Below are 17,036 nucleotides of genomic sequence, written 5' to 3' on the forward strand. Positions count from 1 at the left end.
ACCATTCACCAGCCACTTGTCTTCTCTCAGTTCCTCAAATTGCCCGCCTGGAACACTATATTCTAAATTCATTCCGCCTCACCTTCTATAGTTAGCTCCTTTCCAGAGATCAGGTCTCAGGTTATTCTCTAGTTCCACTTTTTGCTTGTTTCCATCATTTTGTACAGCACTGTTTCTAATTGTTTAATATTTCATTTAGCTGCTTTCAAGTTAAACTGGTACTTCAGAATGAACAAACATTTCTTTTAAAACATCAGCATTAAAATTGAAATTTAACATGAATATGTTTTTAAAATTCTTAACAAATAGCTAAAGTGAAAAATGTTCCTTTTTTATTGTGAATTTGTGTAATACTGATCCAGTTAAGAAAACAAACAGTGGCATGTGGTTTTTTAATTATAAATAGTACAAAAACAATTTTAATTTTCTGTAATTTCAATATATTTCTCATGAAATACTTGGCAAATGGAAAAAAAAAATCCTGGAGTTTCCCAATAATTACTCACAGAATAAATTTGAAGAAAGAAATATGGAAATTAAGAAGTACTATCAGAATATGTTTATCCTTTCCTAAATTATGTGAGTATACCCATGCATATAAACAATTAAGGACCTCAATCTAACTGGTTCCCTTGGGTAGAGTTTTACTTCCTAAGGTTCACACCCATTATCATCTAAATCTTGGGAATACATCCAAGAGAAGGCTTAACAATAAGGATTGTTTATTTTGTAGGTTTTAAAGAAGCTAGAGTGCCAGAGAAGACTTTTGAAGTGTGAAGAGATTTCCTGTAATTGAAATCAACATGTCATTTATAGATCCTTATCAGCACATTATAGTAAGTCATTTACTGTTTATATATTCTTCTGGGAGGGGGCAGACATACTTTTGTGCATGAGTATTGCTGATGTTGCTAGTAAAGTATAAAACTCTATGAAAAGCCTTGGACTTTTTATGAAAATCATATGAACTTAGTGTGTTTCAAATAAGGTAGAATCTGTAATAAAAGTAACTCATCTCCTCTTTTTATCACTGTAAGTTTACAGAAAAGAGGGACTTGGAGGGAAAAAATACCAAAATATATGTAACAGTATTGAACATTCATGGAACAGTAAAAAGTGTAGTTATCACTCAGCAATTATCAGCCTGCACACTTCACATGAATTGACAGAGAGAAGATAAAATAATTATTGATTTAAGGGCTATATTTTGGTGTGCATTTTCAGAGTAATTAACTTTGTAAACTCTCCCTTAGTTAGATGTATTTAAGCAAACTCTTTTATAGGTGGGCAATTTTTAATAAAAAGTTGAATAATTCAAATTTTGGTATGTAATTTTCCAAACTCCGTTGGAAGGGTACACTCTTTCTTCTGATCAAAAAAGCAGAGGAGAAAAATTTCTTTGCTGAATTTAACACTTGAGATCCAGTTAGATTTATATGGACTAGAAATAGTTTTTATGGATGTTAAGGAATAATACAAAGCCTCATTTTTATTCAGAATGAAACACTCTTCTCTTACCCTACAACCCTTTCGAGCTGCCATCATCTTTCTTTCCCTGCTTGGATAGCAAGGATTAATGTACCATAACTTTTTGTAGTTCTTTCTTCCATTCACAGCTTGAATCATTGAAAACTGGACTCAGGTTTTCCACTTTATGGAAAGGTCTCATCAAGGGCCTCTTTGGTGCTGAATCAAATGGATTCTTCAGGTCCCCTCCCCCATCCCCATCTCTGTTGGTCATTCTCCTCTTCTTAAAACTCCTTAAAAGTTTTTTTTTTTTGCAAGCTTCTCTTAATGTTTGACTCCTTTTTTAAACTGAGACATAGCATATATAAAGTGCATACATTTTAATTGTTCAGCTTGATGGATTTTTACATGAAACCATGAAACCATCATACAGATAAAAATACACATTATAAGTACCCTAGAAGAGTTGTTCATGTCCCTTCCAGTCAATAAACTCCACAAAACTAACCAATATTTGTCTTCTATTACCAAAGATCAGGTTTCCTGTTCTTGACCCTCATGTAGATGCCTGCATTCAACATTTTGTCTGCGAGATTCATTCATGTTATTGTGAGTAGCAGAATTCCACACTTCTACATTGCCTTGTAGTATCTCATGATCTGATACAGTATACCACAAACTGTTTATCTAGTCTACTGATAACCCTCATGTCCTCACCGAATGGCAATGGTACCTTTGCTAAATATCAGGCAACCATATATGTGTGGCTTGGTTTCTTTTCTTTTCTATTGGTCTATTAGTCTTTGTTTGCCCCAGTACCAATCTTTCTTAATGTCTATAGCTTTGAAATGTGTCTTTATATATGGTAGTGTGAATCCTCCAACTTTTTCTTCTTCAAGATTGTCTTGGCTTTTCTTAGGCCTCTGCACTTCCATATAGGTTTTGAAATCAATTTGTCAATATACACACACACACACACACACACACACACAAATGCTGCGATTTTTATTAATACTGAAATTATTCTGTAGATGGATTAGGGGAGAGATGACATGATAGGAATATTGAATCTTCCAATCTCTTTACAATCATGAAACTAATGTTAAACTAATGTTTCACTAGAAACTAAAAAGCTAACGTTGTATTTACATGGAAACACAAGTGTTTTTTATAGATCCAGTGAACTTCCAGAATTTCTTCATTAATTCTAATAGTCTGAAGTTTTTTTAGATTTTCAACTTACACATTCCTGTTATCAGTGAATAATTCCAGTTTTCCTTCCACCGTTATGGTGTTCTGTAGATGAATTTTAACATTGAGGGTAGGTGCAGATTAGTTTTTTCTTACCCTACCACCTCAAGAGAGATGGATAATTTCTATAACTCAGAGGATTCAATGAAATCTGGCACTTGAAACTGAGAAGGAAGATAAGGTTAAGGTGTATAGCCCTGAGCTTGAGATAAAGACCAATAATAATTCTAAATCTTAACATTTATACTTTCAATTCAGTTTATCTGCAAATCTATTTTAATATTTTTTTCTGAGCACTTATCACCATTTATTGAATGCCCATTGGGTACTACTCCCTGTCAGTAGGCACTGGGAAATCAAACTAATCCTTGAACTGAGCTTATGTCTAGCAAAAAAATAATTTATAATAACTTGAAGGGCTCTGATAGGAACAATGAAGATTACTCTGGGAATATACAACATGAATAACTAATAACAGGAATCCTTCTGGAATTCCTAAAGGAAGTGACATGGAAGCACAGACCTGAAGGTATAGTAGAAGTTAGGTGAAGAGAGAGAAAATGACTTTTCTGGATTGGGAAAAGCATATGTGAAGTAGTCTGGAGGTGAGAAAGTACATGTTGTAAGGAAATGAAAGAATTTCGGTATGGCTGGAGCATAACACATTTCAAAGAAATTATTATTTCAAATGACCTTCACTTTTCTGCCTAACATGACCAGGCCTTATTACTAACTGCTATGCAGGCCTCACATGTCTCATGTCAGATGGCCATATTAACAGGCCATTTAGTTTCTTTTTTTAACACGACAGAGCATGTTTAAAACCAAATTGCATCTGGATGTTTTAAGACTCATTTCTGTCACCTTTTCTTGCAAATTTGGTTAACTATAGACAAATATTTAGGCCATAATAATTACCTATGTGGCATCTTAATATGATGAAGCATGCTGAAACCACATATCTGTAACACATTTTTCTTGACCTTCTCCAGCATCAGAATTGGACAATCATTTAGCGTTCCGGTGTATAGCCCTTTTCGATGAGAGGGTCCTAAGAGCTTTATACTTTCATTCATGCTTGTTTTTGCTGTGTGTGTGAAAAAAAACTGTGCATGTGTGTGTGTAAATTTTTTTAGTGACAAAATTTCCTGCCCTAGTTATCACAGAAGGATACTTTTCAAACTATATAACTGAGAATACTTTTATTAAAAAGGAAAGATGGGGAAAACTAAGCCAACTTACTAGTAATGAAGGGTGCCAGACAGATCGACACAGTTTTGGCTGCCTCAAGGCGGTGAAGATTGGACTCACCCTCACCACACCTGTAATGCAGGGACATGTTGGAGAATCGTGTGGGCTGATGCAGCGAGTTCTCTTGTTTCCAATGGTGCCAGCTTTTAAGAACGTAGGAGAAAATGGAGTAATATATGTAGGGCACAATGCAGTTCCCATATGTCTAGAGTTGTTCTGAGGTACTTTCCATCCTGAAGGGTATTTGTGTATTTGTGTCTCCAGAATCTACTGAAGTTCTTTTGGACCAGGAAGATATCAATCTTGCAAAGATAGATCAAATATAAAATACTTATAAAAATTTCCATCTTTTTACTCTGAAAAGATGAGTCACTTCCCTGGAGTGAAAAAAAATCTAGAGCTCTTCCCACCACCAATTAGCAATGGAGGGCCACTGTCCCACATCCACGGAAAACTGAGTTCGTGTCCACACTGAGGTCAACCACCTGGGTATGCGAGCATGACTGCCTGCTAAAATACAGGGATATTTGAAAAAGGTCATTGTAGGATGACTGGAAATGTTACCAAAAAAGTAGAAAGCTATTATTCTAGATTATTATGGTCACAGGGTGGGGGGGAAAAACACTGGTGTAGGTAATCAAAGAACTAGTGTTTTAGTGGTAGTTCCAGACTTTAGTTACGTGCTCTTGAACACTTAAACTGACTTTTAGCTGCTTCATATGAAGTATGAGTAGTACCTGCTGTGTCTGTTCCACGGGGCTTTTATAAATAATAAATCATTATGTACACAAGCATTTTTTTTTACATCTTTATTGGACTATAATTGCTTTACAATAGTGTGTTAGTTTCTGCTTTATAACAAAGTGAATCAGTTATACATATACATATGTTCCCATGTCTCTTCCCTCTTGCATCTCCCTCCCTCCCACCCTCCCTATCCCACCTCTCTAGGTGGTCACAAAGCACCGAGCTGATCTCCCTGTGCTATGCGGCTGCTTCCCACTAGCTATCTATTTTACGTTTGGTAGTGTATATATGTCCATGCCACTCTCTCACTTTGTCACAGCTTACCCCTCCCACTCCCCATATCCTCAAGTCCATTCTCTAGTAGGTCTGTATCTTTATTCCTGTCTTAACCCTAGGTTCTTCATGACATTTTTTTTCTTAAATTCCATATATATGTGTTAGCATATGGTATTTGTCTTTCTCTTTCTGACTTACTTCACTCTGTATGATAGACTCTAGGTCTATCCACGTCATTACAAATAGCTCAATTTTGTTTCTTTTTATGGCAGAGTAATATTCCATTTTATACAAGTGCCACATCTTCTTTATCCATTCATCCGATGATGGACATTTAGGTTGTTTCCAACTCCTGGCTATTGTAAATAGAGCTGCAATGAACATTTTGGTACATGACTCTTTTTGAATTATGGTTTTCTCAGGGTATATGCCCAGTAGTGGGATTGCAGGTCATATGGTAGTTTTATTTGTAGTTTTTTTAAGGAACCTCCATACTGTTCTCCATAGTGGCTGTACCAATTCACATTCCCACCAGCAGTGCAAGAGGGTTCCCTTTTCTCCACACCCTCTCCAGCATTTATTGTTTCTAGATTTTTTGATCATGGCCATTCTGACTGGTGTGAGATGATATCTCATTGCAGTTTTGATTTGCATTTCTCTAATGATTAATGATGTTGAGCATTCTTTCATGTGTTTGTTGGCAGTCTGTATATCTTGTTTGGAGAAATGTCTATTTAGATCTTCTGCCCATTTTCGGATTCGGTTGTTTGTTTTTTTGGTATTGAGCTGCATGAGCTGCTTATAAATTTTGGAGATTAATCCTTTGTCACTTGCTTCATTTGCAAATATTTTCTCCCAGTCTGAGGGTTGTCTTTTCGTCTTGTTTATGGTTTCCTTTGCTGTGCAAAAGCTTTTAAGTTTCATTAGGTCCCATTTGTTTATTTTTGCTTTTATTTCCATTTCTCTAGGAAGTGGGTCAAAAAGGATCTTGCTGTGATTTATGTCGTAGAGTGTTCTGCCTATGTTTTCCTCTAAGAGTTTGATAGTTTCTGGCCTTACATTTCGGTCTTTAATCCATTTTGAGTTTATTTTTGTGTATGGTGTTAGGGAGTGATCTAATTTCATACTTTTACATGTACCTGTCCAGTTTTCCCAGCACCACTTATTGAAGAGGCTGTCCTTTCTCCACTGTACATTCCTGCCTCCTTTATCAAAGATAAGGTGACCATATGTGCGTGGGTTTATCTCTGGGCTTTCTCTCCTGTTCCATTGATCTATCTTTCTGTTTTCGTGCCAGTAGCATACTGTCTTGATGACTGTAGCTTTGTAGTATAGTCTGAAGTCAGGGAGCCTGATACCTCCAGCTCCGTTTTTCGTTCTCAAGATTGCTTTGGCTATTCGGGGTATTTTGTGTTTCCATACAAATTGTGAAATTTTTTGTTCTAGTTTTGTGAAAAATGCCATTGGTAGTTTGATAGGGATTGCATTGAATCTGTAGATTGCTTTGGGTAGTATAGTCATTTTCACAATGTTGATTCTTCCAATCCAGGAACATGGTATATCTCTCCATCTATCTGTATCATCTTCAATTTCTTTCATCAGTGTCTTACAATTTTCTGCATACAGGTCTTTTGTCTCCTTAGGTAGGTTTATTCCTAGATATTTTATTCTTTTTGTTGCAATGGTAAATGGGAGTGTTTTCTTGATTTCACTTTCAGATTTTTCATCATTAGTGTATAGGAATGCATTAATTTTGTATCCTGCTACTTTACCAAATTCATTGATTAACTCTAGTAGTTTTCTGGTAGCATCTTTAGGATTCTCTATGTATAGTATCATGTCATCTGCAAACAGTGACAGCTTTACTTCTTCTTTTCCAATTTGGATTCCTTTTATTTCCTTTTCTTCTCTGATTGCTGTGGCTAAAACTTCCAAAACTATGTTGAATAAGAGTGGTGAGAGTGGGCAGCCTTGTCTTGTTCCTGATCTTAGTGGAAATGCTTTCAGTTTTTCACCATTGAGGATGATGTTGGCTGTGGGATTGTTATATATGGCCTTTATTATGTTGAGGAAAGTACCCTCTATGCCTACTTTCTGCAGGGTTTTTATCATAAATGGGTGTTGAATTTTGTTGAAAGCTTTCTCTGCATCTATTGAGTTGATCATATGGTTTTTCTCCTTCAGTTTGTTAATACAGTGTATCACATTGATTGATTTGCATATATTGAAGAATCCTTGCATTCCTGGAATAAACCCCACTTGATCATGGGGTATGATCCTTTTAATGTGCTGTTGGATTCTGTTTGCTAGTATTTTGTTGAGGATTTTTGCATCTATGTTCATCAGTGATATTGGCCTGTAGTTTTCTTTCTTTGTGACATCCTTGTCTGGTTTTGGTATCAAGGTGATGGTGGCCTCATAGAGTGAGTTTGGGAGTGTTCCTCCCTCTGCTATATTTTGGAAGAGTTTGAGAAGGATAGGTGTTAGCTCTTCTCTAAATGTTTGATAGAATTCGCTTGTGAAGCCATCTGGTCCTGGGCTTTTGTTTGTTGGAAGATTTTTAATCACAGTTTCAATTTCAGTGCTTGTGATTTGTCTGTTCATATTTTCTATTTCTTCCTGATTCAGTCTTGGCAGGTTGTGCATTTCTAAGAATTTGTCCATTTCTTCCAGGTTGTCCATTTTATTGGAATAGAGTTGCTTGTAGTAATCTCTCATGACCTTTTGTATTTCTGCAGTGTCAGTTGTTACTTCTCCTTTTTCATTTCTAATTCTATTGATTTGAATCTTCTCCTTTTTTTTCCTTGATGAGTCTGGCTAATGGTTTATCAATTTTGTTTATCTTCTCAAAGAACCAGCTTTTAGTTTTATTGATCTTTGCTATCGTTTCCTTCATTTCTTTTTCATTTATTTCTGATCTGATTTTTATGATTTCTTTCCTTCTGGTAGCTTTAGGGTTTTTTTGTTCTTCTTTCTCTAATTGTTTTAGGTGCAAGGTTAGGTTGTTTATTCGAGATGTTTCCTGTTTCTTAAGGTAGGATTGTATTGCTATAAACTTCCCTCTTAGAACTGCTTTTGCTGCATCCCATAGGTTTTGGGTCGTCATGCCTGTGTTATCATTTGTTTCTAGGTATTTTTCATTTCCTCTTTGATTTTTTCAGTAATCACTTCGTTATTAAGTAGTGTATTGTTTAGCCTCCATGTGTTTGTAGTTTTTTAGATCTTTTCCTGTAATTGATATCTAATCTCATAGCGTTGTGGTCGGAAAAGATACTTATACAATTTCAGTTTTCTTAAATTTACCAAGGCTTGACCTGTGACCCTAGATATGATCTATCCAAGAGAATGTTCCATGAGCAATTGAGAAAAATGTGTGTTCTGTTGTTTTTGGATGGAATGTCCTATAAATATCAATTAAGTCCATCTTGTTTAATGTATCATGTAAAGCTTGTGTTTCCTTATTTATTTTCATTTTGGATGATCTGTCCATTGGTGAAGGTGGGGTGTCAAAGTCCCTTACTATGAATGTGTTTCTGTCGATTTCCTGTTTTATGGCTGTTAGTATTTGCCTTATGTATTGCGGTGCTCCTATGTTAGATGCATAAATATTTACAGTTGTTATAGCTTCTTCTTGGATCAATCCCTTGATCATTATGTAGTGTCCTTCTTTGTCTCTTATAATAGTCCTTATTTTAAAGTCTGTTTTGTCTGATACGAGAATTGCTACTCCAGCTTTCTTTTGGTTTCCATTTGCATGAAATATCTTTTTCCATCCCCTTACTTTCAGTCTGTATGTGTCTCTAGGTCTGAAGTAGGTCTCTTGTAGACAGCAAATATATGGGTCTTGTTTTGTATCCATTCAGCCAATCTGTGTCTTTTGGCGGGAGCATTTAGTCCATTTACATTTAAGGTAATTATCGATATGTATGTTCCTGTTTCCATTTTCTTAATTTTTTTGAGTTCGTTATTGTAGGTCTTTTCCTTCTCTTGTGTTTCTTGCCTAGAAAAGTTCCTTTAGCATTTGTTTTAAGGCTGGTTTGGTGGTGCTGAACTCTCTCAGCTTTTGCTTGTCTGTAAAGGTTTTAATTTCTCCATCAAATCTGAATGAGATCCTTGCTGGGTAGAATAATCTTGGTTGCAGGTTTTTCTCCTTCATCACTTTAAATATGTCCTGCCAGTCCCTTCTGGCTTGCAGTTTCTGCTGAAAGATCATTGGTTAACCTTATGGGGATTCCCTTGTGTGTTATTTGTTTTTTTTCCCTTGCTGCTTTTAATATGTTTTCTTTGTATTTAATTTTTGACAGTTTGATTAATATGTGTCATGGCGTATTTCTCTTTGATTTATCCTGTATGGGACTCTCTGCGCTTCCTGGACTTGATTAACTATTTCCTTTCCCATATTAGGGAAGTTTTCAACTATAATCTCTTCAAATATTTTCTCAGTCCCTTTCTTTTTCTCTTCTTCTTCTGGAACCCCTATAATTCGAATGTTGGTTCGTTTAATGCCTGGGACTGTCCTCAGTTCTTTTCATTCTGTTTTCTTTATTCTGCTCTGCAGTAGTTATTTCCACTATTTTATCTTCCAGGTCACTTATCTGTTCTTCTGCCTCAGTTATTCTGCTGTTGATCCCATCTAGAGTATTTTTAATTTCATTTATTGTGTTGTTCATCATTGCTTGTTTCATCTTTAGTTCTTCTAGGTCCTTGTTAAATGTTTCTTGCATTTTGTCTATTCTATTTCCAAGATTTTGGATCATCTTTACGATCATTATTCTGAATTCTTTTTCAGGTAGACTGCCTATTTCCTCTTCATTTGTTTGGTGGGTTTTTATCTTGCTCCTTCATCTGCTGTGTGTTTTTCTGTCTTCTCATTTTGCTTATCTTACTGTGTTTGGGGTCTCCTTTTTGCAGGCTGCAGGTTCGTAGTTCCCGTTGTTTTTTGTGTCTGTCCCCAGTGGCTAAGGTTGGTTCAGTGGGTTGTGTAGGCTTCCTGGTGGAGGGGACTAGTGCCTCTGTTCTGGTGGATGAGGCTGCATCTCGTCTTTCTGGTGGGCAGGTCCACGTCTGGTGGTGTGTTTTGGGGTGTCTGTGGACTTATTATGATTTTAGGCAGCCTCTCTGATAATGTGTGGGGTTGTGTTCCTGTCTTGCTAGTTGTTTGGCATAGGATGTCCAGCACTGTAGCTTGCTGGTCGTTGAGTGAAGCTGGGTGCTGGTGTTGAGATGGAGATCTCTGGGAGATTTTCACCATTTGATATTATGTGGAGCTGGGAGGTCTCTTGTGGACCAGTGTCCTGAAGTTGGCTCTCCCACTTCAGAGGCACAGCACTGACTCCTGGCTGCAGCACGAAGAGCCTTTCATCCACACGGCTCAGAATAAAATGGAGAAAAAGTAGAAAGAACGAATTAGTAGAAGTAGAAAGAAAGAAAGGAGGGAAGGAGGGAGGGAGGGAAGGAGGGAGGAAGAAAGGAAGGAGGGAAAGAAGGAAAGAAAGAAGATAAAGTAAAATAAAATGAAGTTATTAAAATAAAAAATAATTATTAAGAAAAAAAATTCAAAACAAAATGGTCGGACAGAACCCTAGGAAAAATGGTGGAAGCAAAGCTATACCGACAGAATCTCACACAGAAGCATACACATAACACACTCACAAAAAGAGGAAAAGGGGAAAAAATCATAAATCTTGCTCCCGAAGTCCACCTCCTCAATTTGGGATGATTCGTTGTGTATTCATGTATTCCACAGATGCAGGGTACATCAAGTTGATTGTGGAGCTTTAATCTGCTGCTTCTGAGGCTGCTGGGAGAGATTTCCCTTTCTCTTCTTTGTTCTCACAGCCCACAGGGGCTCAGCTTTGGACTTGGCCCTGCCTCTGCGTGTATGTCACAGGAGGGCGTCTGTTCTTCGCTCAGACAGGACGGGGTTAAAGGAGCCGCTGATTCGGGAGCTCTGGCTCTCTCAGTCCGGGGTAGGGAGGGGCACAGAGTGCGGGGCAGGCCTGCGGCGGTAGAGCCCGGCGTGACGTTGCACCAGCCTGAGGCGCACCGTGCGTTCTCCCGGGGAAGTTGTCCCTGGATCCCGGGACCCTGGCAGTGGCGGGCTGCACAGGCTCCCCGGAAGGGGGGTGTGGATAGTGACCTGTGCTCGCACATGGGCTTCTTGGTGGCGGCAGCAGCAGCCTTAGCGTCTCATGCCCGTCTCTGGGGTTCGTGCTTTTAGCCACGGCTGGCACCCGTCTCTGGAGCTCCTTTAAGCAGCGCTCGACCCTCCCCTCGCGCACCAGGAAGCAAAGAGGTAAGAAAAAGTCTCTTGCCTCTTCGGCAGGTCCAGACTTTATACCGGACTCCCTCCCGGCTAGTCGTGGTGCACTAACCCCCTGCAGGCTGTGTTCATGCCGCCAACCCCGGTCTTCTCCCTGCGCTCCGAATGAAGCCCGAGCCTCAGCTCCTAGCCCCCGCCTGCCCCTGTGGGTGAGCAGACAAGCATCTCGGGCTGGTGAGTGCCGGTCGGCACCGATCCTCTGTGTGTGAATCTACCCGCTTTGCCCTCTGCACCCCTGTTGCTGCGCTCTGCTCCGCGGCCTCGAAGCTTCCCCCCTCCGCCACCCGCAGTCTCCGCCCATGAAGGGGCTTCCTAGTGTGTGGAAACCTTTCCTCCTTCACAGCTCCCTCCCACTGGTGCAGGTCCAGTCCCTATTCTTTTGTCTCTGTTTATTCTTTTTTCTTTTGCCCTACCCAGGTATGTGGGGAGTTTCTTGCCTTTTGGGAGGTCTGAGGTCTTCTGCCAGCTTTCAGTAGGTGTTCTGTAGGAGTTGTTCCACGTGTAGATGTATTTCTGGTGTATCTCCAAGCTTCTTTAGAATCTTAATGAGGTAGGGTATTTCTAGGGGGCATCAGAATGTGAGATAGTGCTGCTGGGAAATCAGAAATATAAAGGTGACAAAACTATTACAAAATCACTGCACAAAGGAATAATGAGTTTTATGGCAAATAGCATTTTTTTTAACATCTTTATTGGACTATAATTGCTTTACAATGGTGTGTTAGTTTCTGCTTTATAACAAAGTGAATCAGTTATACATATACATATGATCCCATATCTCTTCCCTCTTGTGTCTCCCTCCCTCCCATCCTCCCTATCCCACCCCTCTAGGTGGTCACAAAGCACCGAGCTGATCTCCCTGTGCTATGCGGCTGCTTCCCACTGGCTATCTATTTTACATTTAGTAGTGTATATATGTCCATGCCACTCTCTCACTTTGTCCCAGCTTACCCATCTCCCTCCCCATATCCTCAAGTCCATTCTCTTGTAGGTCTGTGTCTTTATTCCCGTCTTACCCCTAGGTTCTTCATGACCTTTTTTTTTCTTAGATTCCATATATATGTGTTAGCATACGGTATTTGTTTTTCTCTTTCTGGCTTACTTCACTCTGTATGACAGACTCTAGGTCCATCCACCTCAGTACAAATAACTCAATTTCGTTTCTTTTTATGGCAGAGTAATATTCCATTGTATATATGTGCCACATCTTCTTTATCCATTCATCTGTCGATGGACACTTAGGTTGCTTCCATGTCCTGGCTATTGTAAATAGAGCTGCAATGAACAGCAAATAGCATATTTTTTGTGAGCACTATCAAATTCTAGATAAGTAAGGAAGAGGGCAGTTAGGAATAAGCTTCTAGCCTTTTCCCTATACCAGCCATTCCTTGCCACAAGCCTCTAACCTGAGGCAGAAGTACACACATTTAAAGTAAGGTCCATATTTCTGCTTCTTCACCACAGAGCACAGATTAGAAATCCTTAGAAGGTCACGAAGTGTACTTCTCAGTTCTTGAATTTTGATTTGGTTCTTTTAAAAACTTCTGAGCCATTTTTTATTCCTTGACTATTTGGGGTCTTTTGTGTTTCCATACAAATAGTGAAATTTTTTGTTCTAGTTCTGTGAAAAATGCCAGTGGTAGTTTGATAGGGATTGCATTGAATCTGTAGATGGCTTTGGGTAGTATAGTCATTTTCACCATGTCGATTCTTCCAATCCAAGAACATGGTATACCTCTCCGTCTGTTTGTATCATCTTTAATTTCTTTCATCAGTGTCTTATAGTTTTCTGTATACAGGTCTTTTGTCTCTTTAGATTGGTTTATTCCTAGGTAGTTTATTCGTTGTTGCAGTGGTAAATGGGAATGTTCCCTTAATTTGTCTTTCAGATTTTTCATGATTAGTGTCATTAGTGTCTAGGAATGCAAGAGATTTCTGTACATTAATTTTGTATCCTGCTACTTTACCAAATTCATTGATTACCTCTAGTAGTTTTCTGGTAGCATCTTTATGATTCTCTGTGTATAGTATCAAGTCATCTGCAAACAGTGACAGCGTTATTTTGTCTTTTCTGATTTGGATTCCTTTTATATTTTTCTCTTCTCTGATTGCTGTGGCTAAAAATTCTAAAAGTATGTTAAACAATAGTGGTGAGATTGGACAACTTTGGTTTGTTCCTCATCTTAGAGGAAATGGTTTCAGTTTTTCACCATTGAGAATGACGTTGGCTGTGGTTTTGTCATATACGGCCTTTATTTTGTTGAGGTAAGTTCCCTCTATGTCTACTTTCTAGAGAGTTTTTGTCATAAATGCGTGTTGAATTCTGTCGAAAGCTTTTTCTGCATCTATTGAGATGATCATATGGTTTTTCTCCTTCAAATTGTTAATATGGTTTATCACATTGATTGATTTGTGTATATTAAAGAATCCTTGCATTCCTGGGATAAACCCCACTTGGTCATGGTATATGATCCTTTTAATGTGCTGTTGGATTCTGTTTGCCAGTATTTTGTTGAGGATTTTTGCAGCTATGTTCATCAGTGATATTGGCCTGTATTTTTCTTTCTTTGTGACATCTTTGTCTGGTTTTGGTGTCAGGGTGACGGTGGCCTAGTAGAATGAGTTTGGGAGTGTTCCTCCCTCTGCTATATTTTAGAAGAGTTTGAGAATGATAGGTGTTAGCTCTTCTCTAAATGTTTGATAAAATTTGCCTCTGGAGCCATCTGGTCCTGGGCTTTTGTTTGTTGGAAGATTTTTAATCACAGTCTCAATTTCAGTGCTTGTGATTGGTCTGTTTATATTTTCTGTTTCCTCCTGGTTCAGTCTCGGAAGGTTGTGCATTTCTAAGAATTTGTCCATTTCTTCCAGGTTGTCCATTTTATTGGCATAGAGTTGCGTGTAGTAATCTCTCATGATCCTTTGTATTTCTGCAGTGTCAGTTGTTACTTCTCCTTTTTCATTTCTAATTCTATTGATTTGAATCTTCTCCTTTTTTTTCCTTGATGAGTCTGGCTAATGGTTTATCAATTTTGTTTATCTTCTCAAAGAACCAGCTTTTAGTTTTATTGATCTTTGCTATCGTTTCCTTCATTTCTTTTTCATTTATTTCTGATCTGATTTTTATGATTTCTTTCCTTCTGGTAGCTTTAGGGTTTTTTTGTTCTTCTTTCTCTAATTGTTTTAGGTGCAAGGTTAGGTTGTTTATTCGAGATGTTTCCTGTTTCTTAAGGTAGGATTGTATTGCTATAAACTTCCCTCTTAGAACTGCTTTTGCTGCATCCCATAGGTTTTGGGTCGTGTGTTTTCATTGTCATTTATTTCTAGGTGTTTTTTGATTTCCTCTTTGATTTCTTCAGTAATCACTTCGTTATTTAGTAGTGTATTGTTTAGCCTCCATGTGTTTGTATTTTTTACATATTTTTCCTGTAATTGATATCTAGTCTTGTAGTGTGGTGGTCAGAAAAGATACTTGATACAATTTCAATTTTCTTAAATTTGCTAAGGCTTGATTTGTGACTCAAAATATGATCTACCCTGGAGAATGTTCCATGAGCACTTAAGAAGAAAGTGTAATCTGCTGTTTTTGTATGGAATGTCCTATAAATATTAATTAAGTCCATCTTGTTTAATGTATCATGTAAAGCTTGTGTTTCCTTATTTATTTTCATTTTCGATGATCTGTCCATCGGTGAAAGTGGGGTGTTAAAGTTCCCTACTATGATTGTGTTACTGTCGATTTCCCCTTTTATGGCTGTTAGCATTGGCCTTATGTATTGAGGTGCTCCTATGTTGGGTGCATAAATATTTACAATTGTTATATCTTCTTCTTGGATTGATCCCTTGATCATTATGTAGTGTCCTTCTTTTTCTCTTGTAATAGTCTTTGTTTTAAAGTCTATTTTGTCAGATATGAGAATTGCTACTCCAGCTTTCTTTTAATTTCCATTCGCATGGAATATCTTTTTCTATCCCATCACTTTCAGTCTGTATGTTTCCCTAGGTCTGAAGTGGGTCTCTTGTAGACAGCATATATATAGGTCTTGTTTTTGTATACATTCAGCCAGTCTATGTCTTTGGGTTGGAGCATTTAATCGATTTACATTTATGGTTATTATCGATATGTATGTTCCTATTACCATTTTCTTAATTGTTTTGCATTTTTATTGTAGGTCTTTTCCTTCTCTTGTGTTTCCTGCCTAGAGAAATTCCTTTAGCATTTGTTTTAAAGCTGGTTTGGTGGTGCTGAAATCTCTTTGCTTTTGCTTGTCTGTAAATGTTTTAATTTCTCTGTCGAATCTGAAGGAGATCCTTGCTGGGTAGAGTAATCTTGGTTGTAGGTTTTTCCCTTTCATCATTTTAAATATATTGTGCCACTCCCTTCTGGCTTGCAGAGTTTCTGCTGAAAGATCAGCTGTTAACCTTTGGGGATTCCCTTGTATGTTTTTTGTTGTTTTTCCTGCTTCTAATGTTTTTTCTTTGTACTTTATTTTTGATAGTTTGATCAATACGTGTCTTGGCATGTTTCACCTTGGATTTATCCTGCATGGGAATCTCTGCGTTTCCTGTACTCGATTGACTATTTCCTTTCCCATATTAGGGAAGTTTTCAACTCTGATCTCTTCAAATATTTTCTCAGTCCCTTTCTTTTTCTCTTATTCTTCTGGGACCCCTATAATTCGAATGTTGGTGCATTTAATATTGTCCGTCAGTCTCTGAGACTGTCCTCAATTCTTTTCATTCTTTTTTCTTTATTCTGCTCTGCCATAGTTATTTCCACTATTTTATCTTCCAGGTCCCTTATCCATTCTTCTGCCTCAGTTATTTTGCTATTGATTCCTTCTAGAGAATTTTTAATTTCATTTATTTTGTTGTTCATCATTGTTTGTTTGCTCTTTAGCTCTTCTAGGTCCTTGTTATGCATTACTTGTGCTTTCTCCATTCTATTTCCAAGATTTTGGATCATCTTTACTATCATTACTCTGAATCCTTTTTCAGGTAGACTGCCTATTTCCTCTTCATTTGTCTGGTCTGATGGGTTTTTACCTTGCTCCTTCATCTGCTGTGTGTTTCTCTGTCTTCTCATTTTGCTTAACTTACTGTTTTTAGGGTCTCATTTTCACAGGCTGCAGGTTCATAGTTCTCAAGTTTTTGGTGTCTGCCCTCAGTGACTAAGGTTGGTTCAGTGGGTTGTGTAGGCTTCCTGGTGGGGGGGATTGGTGCCTGTGGTCTGGTGGGTAAGGCTGGATCTTGTCTTTCAGGTAGCAGGACCCCATCCGGTGGTGTGTTTTGCGGTGTCTGTGAGCTTATTATGATTTTAGCAGCCTCTCTTCTAATGGGTGGGGTTGTGTTCCTGTCTTGCTAGTTGTTTAGCTTAGGGTGTCCAGCACTGTAGCTTGCTGGTCATTGAGTGGAGCTGTGTCTTAGCGTTGAAATGGAGATCTCTGGGAGAACTTTTGTCATTTGATATTACATGGAGCCAGGTGGTCTCTGGTGGTCCAATGTCCTTAACTCAGCTCTCCCACCTCAGAGGCACAGGCCTCTAACCCAGCCAGAACTCCAATACCCTGTCAGCCACACGGCTCAGAAGAAAAGGGAGAAAGAAAGAAAGAATAAAATAAATTTATTAAAATAAAAGAATTATTAAAAAGTAGAAAAATTAAAAGGTAATAAATAAGGAAAGAAAAAAATAAATAAAAATGGACAGACAGAACCGTAGGACAAA

General features: G+C 38.1%; 1 protein-coding gene across 1 annotated transcript in view; it reads left to right on the forward strand.

Annotated features, from left to right (window-relative positions):
* Positions 1–733: 733 nt before the first annotated feature.
* PLA2G4A (phospholipase A2 group IVA) overlaps positions 734–17,036 on the forward strand; it is a 136,411-nt gene continuing 120,108 nt past the window's right edge. Inside the window, exon 1 of the mRNA XM_082666782.1 lies at positions 734–836. Within this exon, the coding sequence (XP_082522908.1) occupies positions 804–836 (33 nt within the window). The 5' untranslated portion in view covers positions 734–803. The remainder of the gene's footprint in view (positions 837–17,036) is intronic.

The sequence above is a fragment of the Grampus griseus genome, assembly GCF_964374135.1.
Source record: "Grampus griseus genome assembly, chromosome: 1".
NCBI lineage: Eukaryota > Metazoa > Chordata > Mammalia > Artiodactyla > Delphinidae > Grampus > Grampus griseus.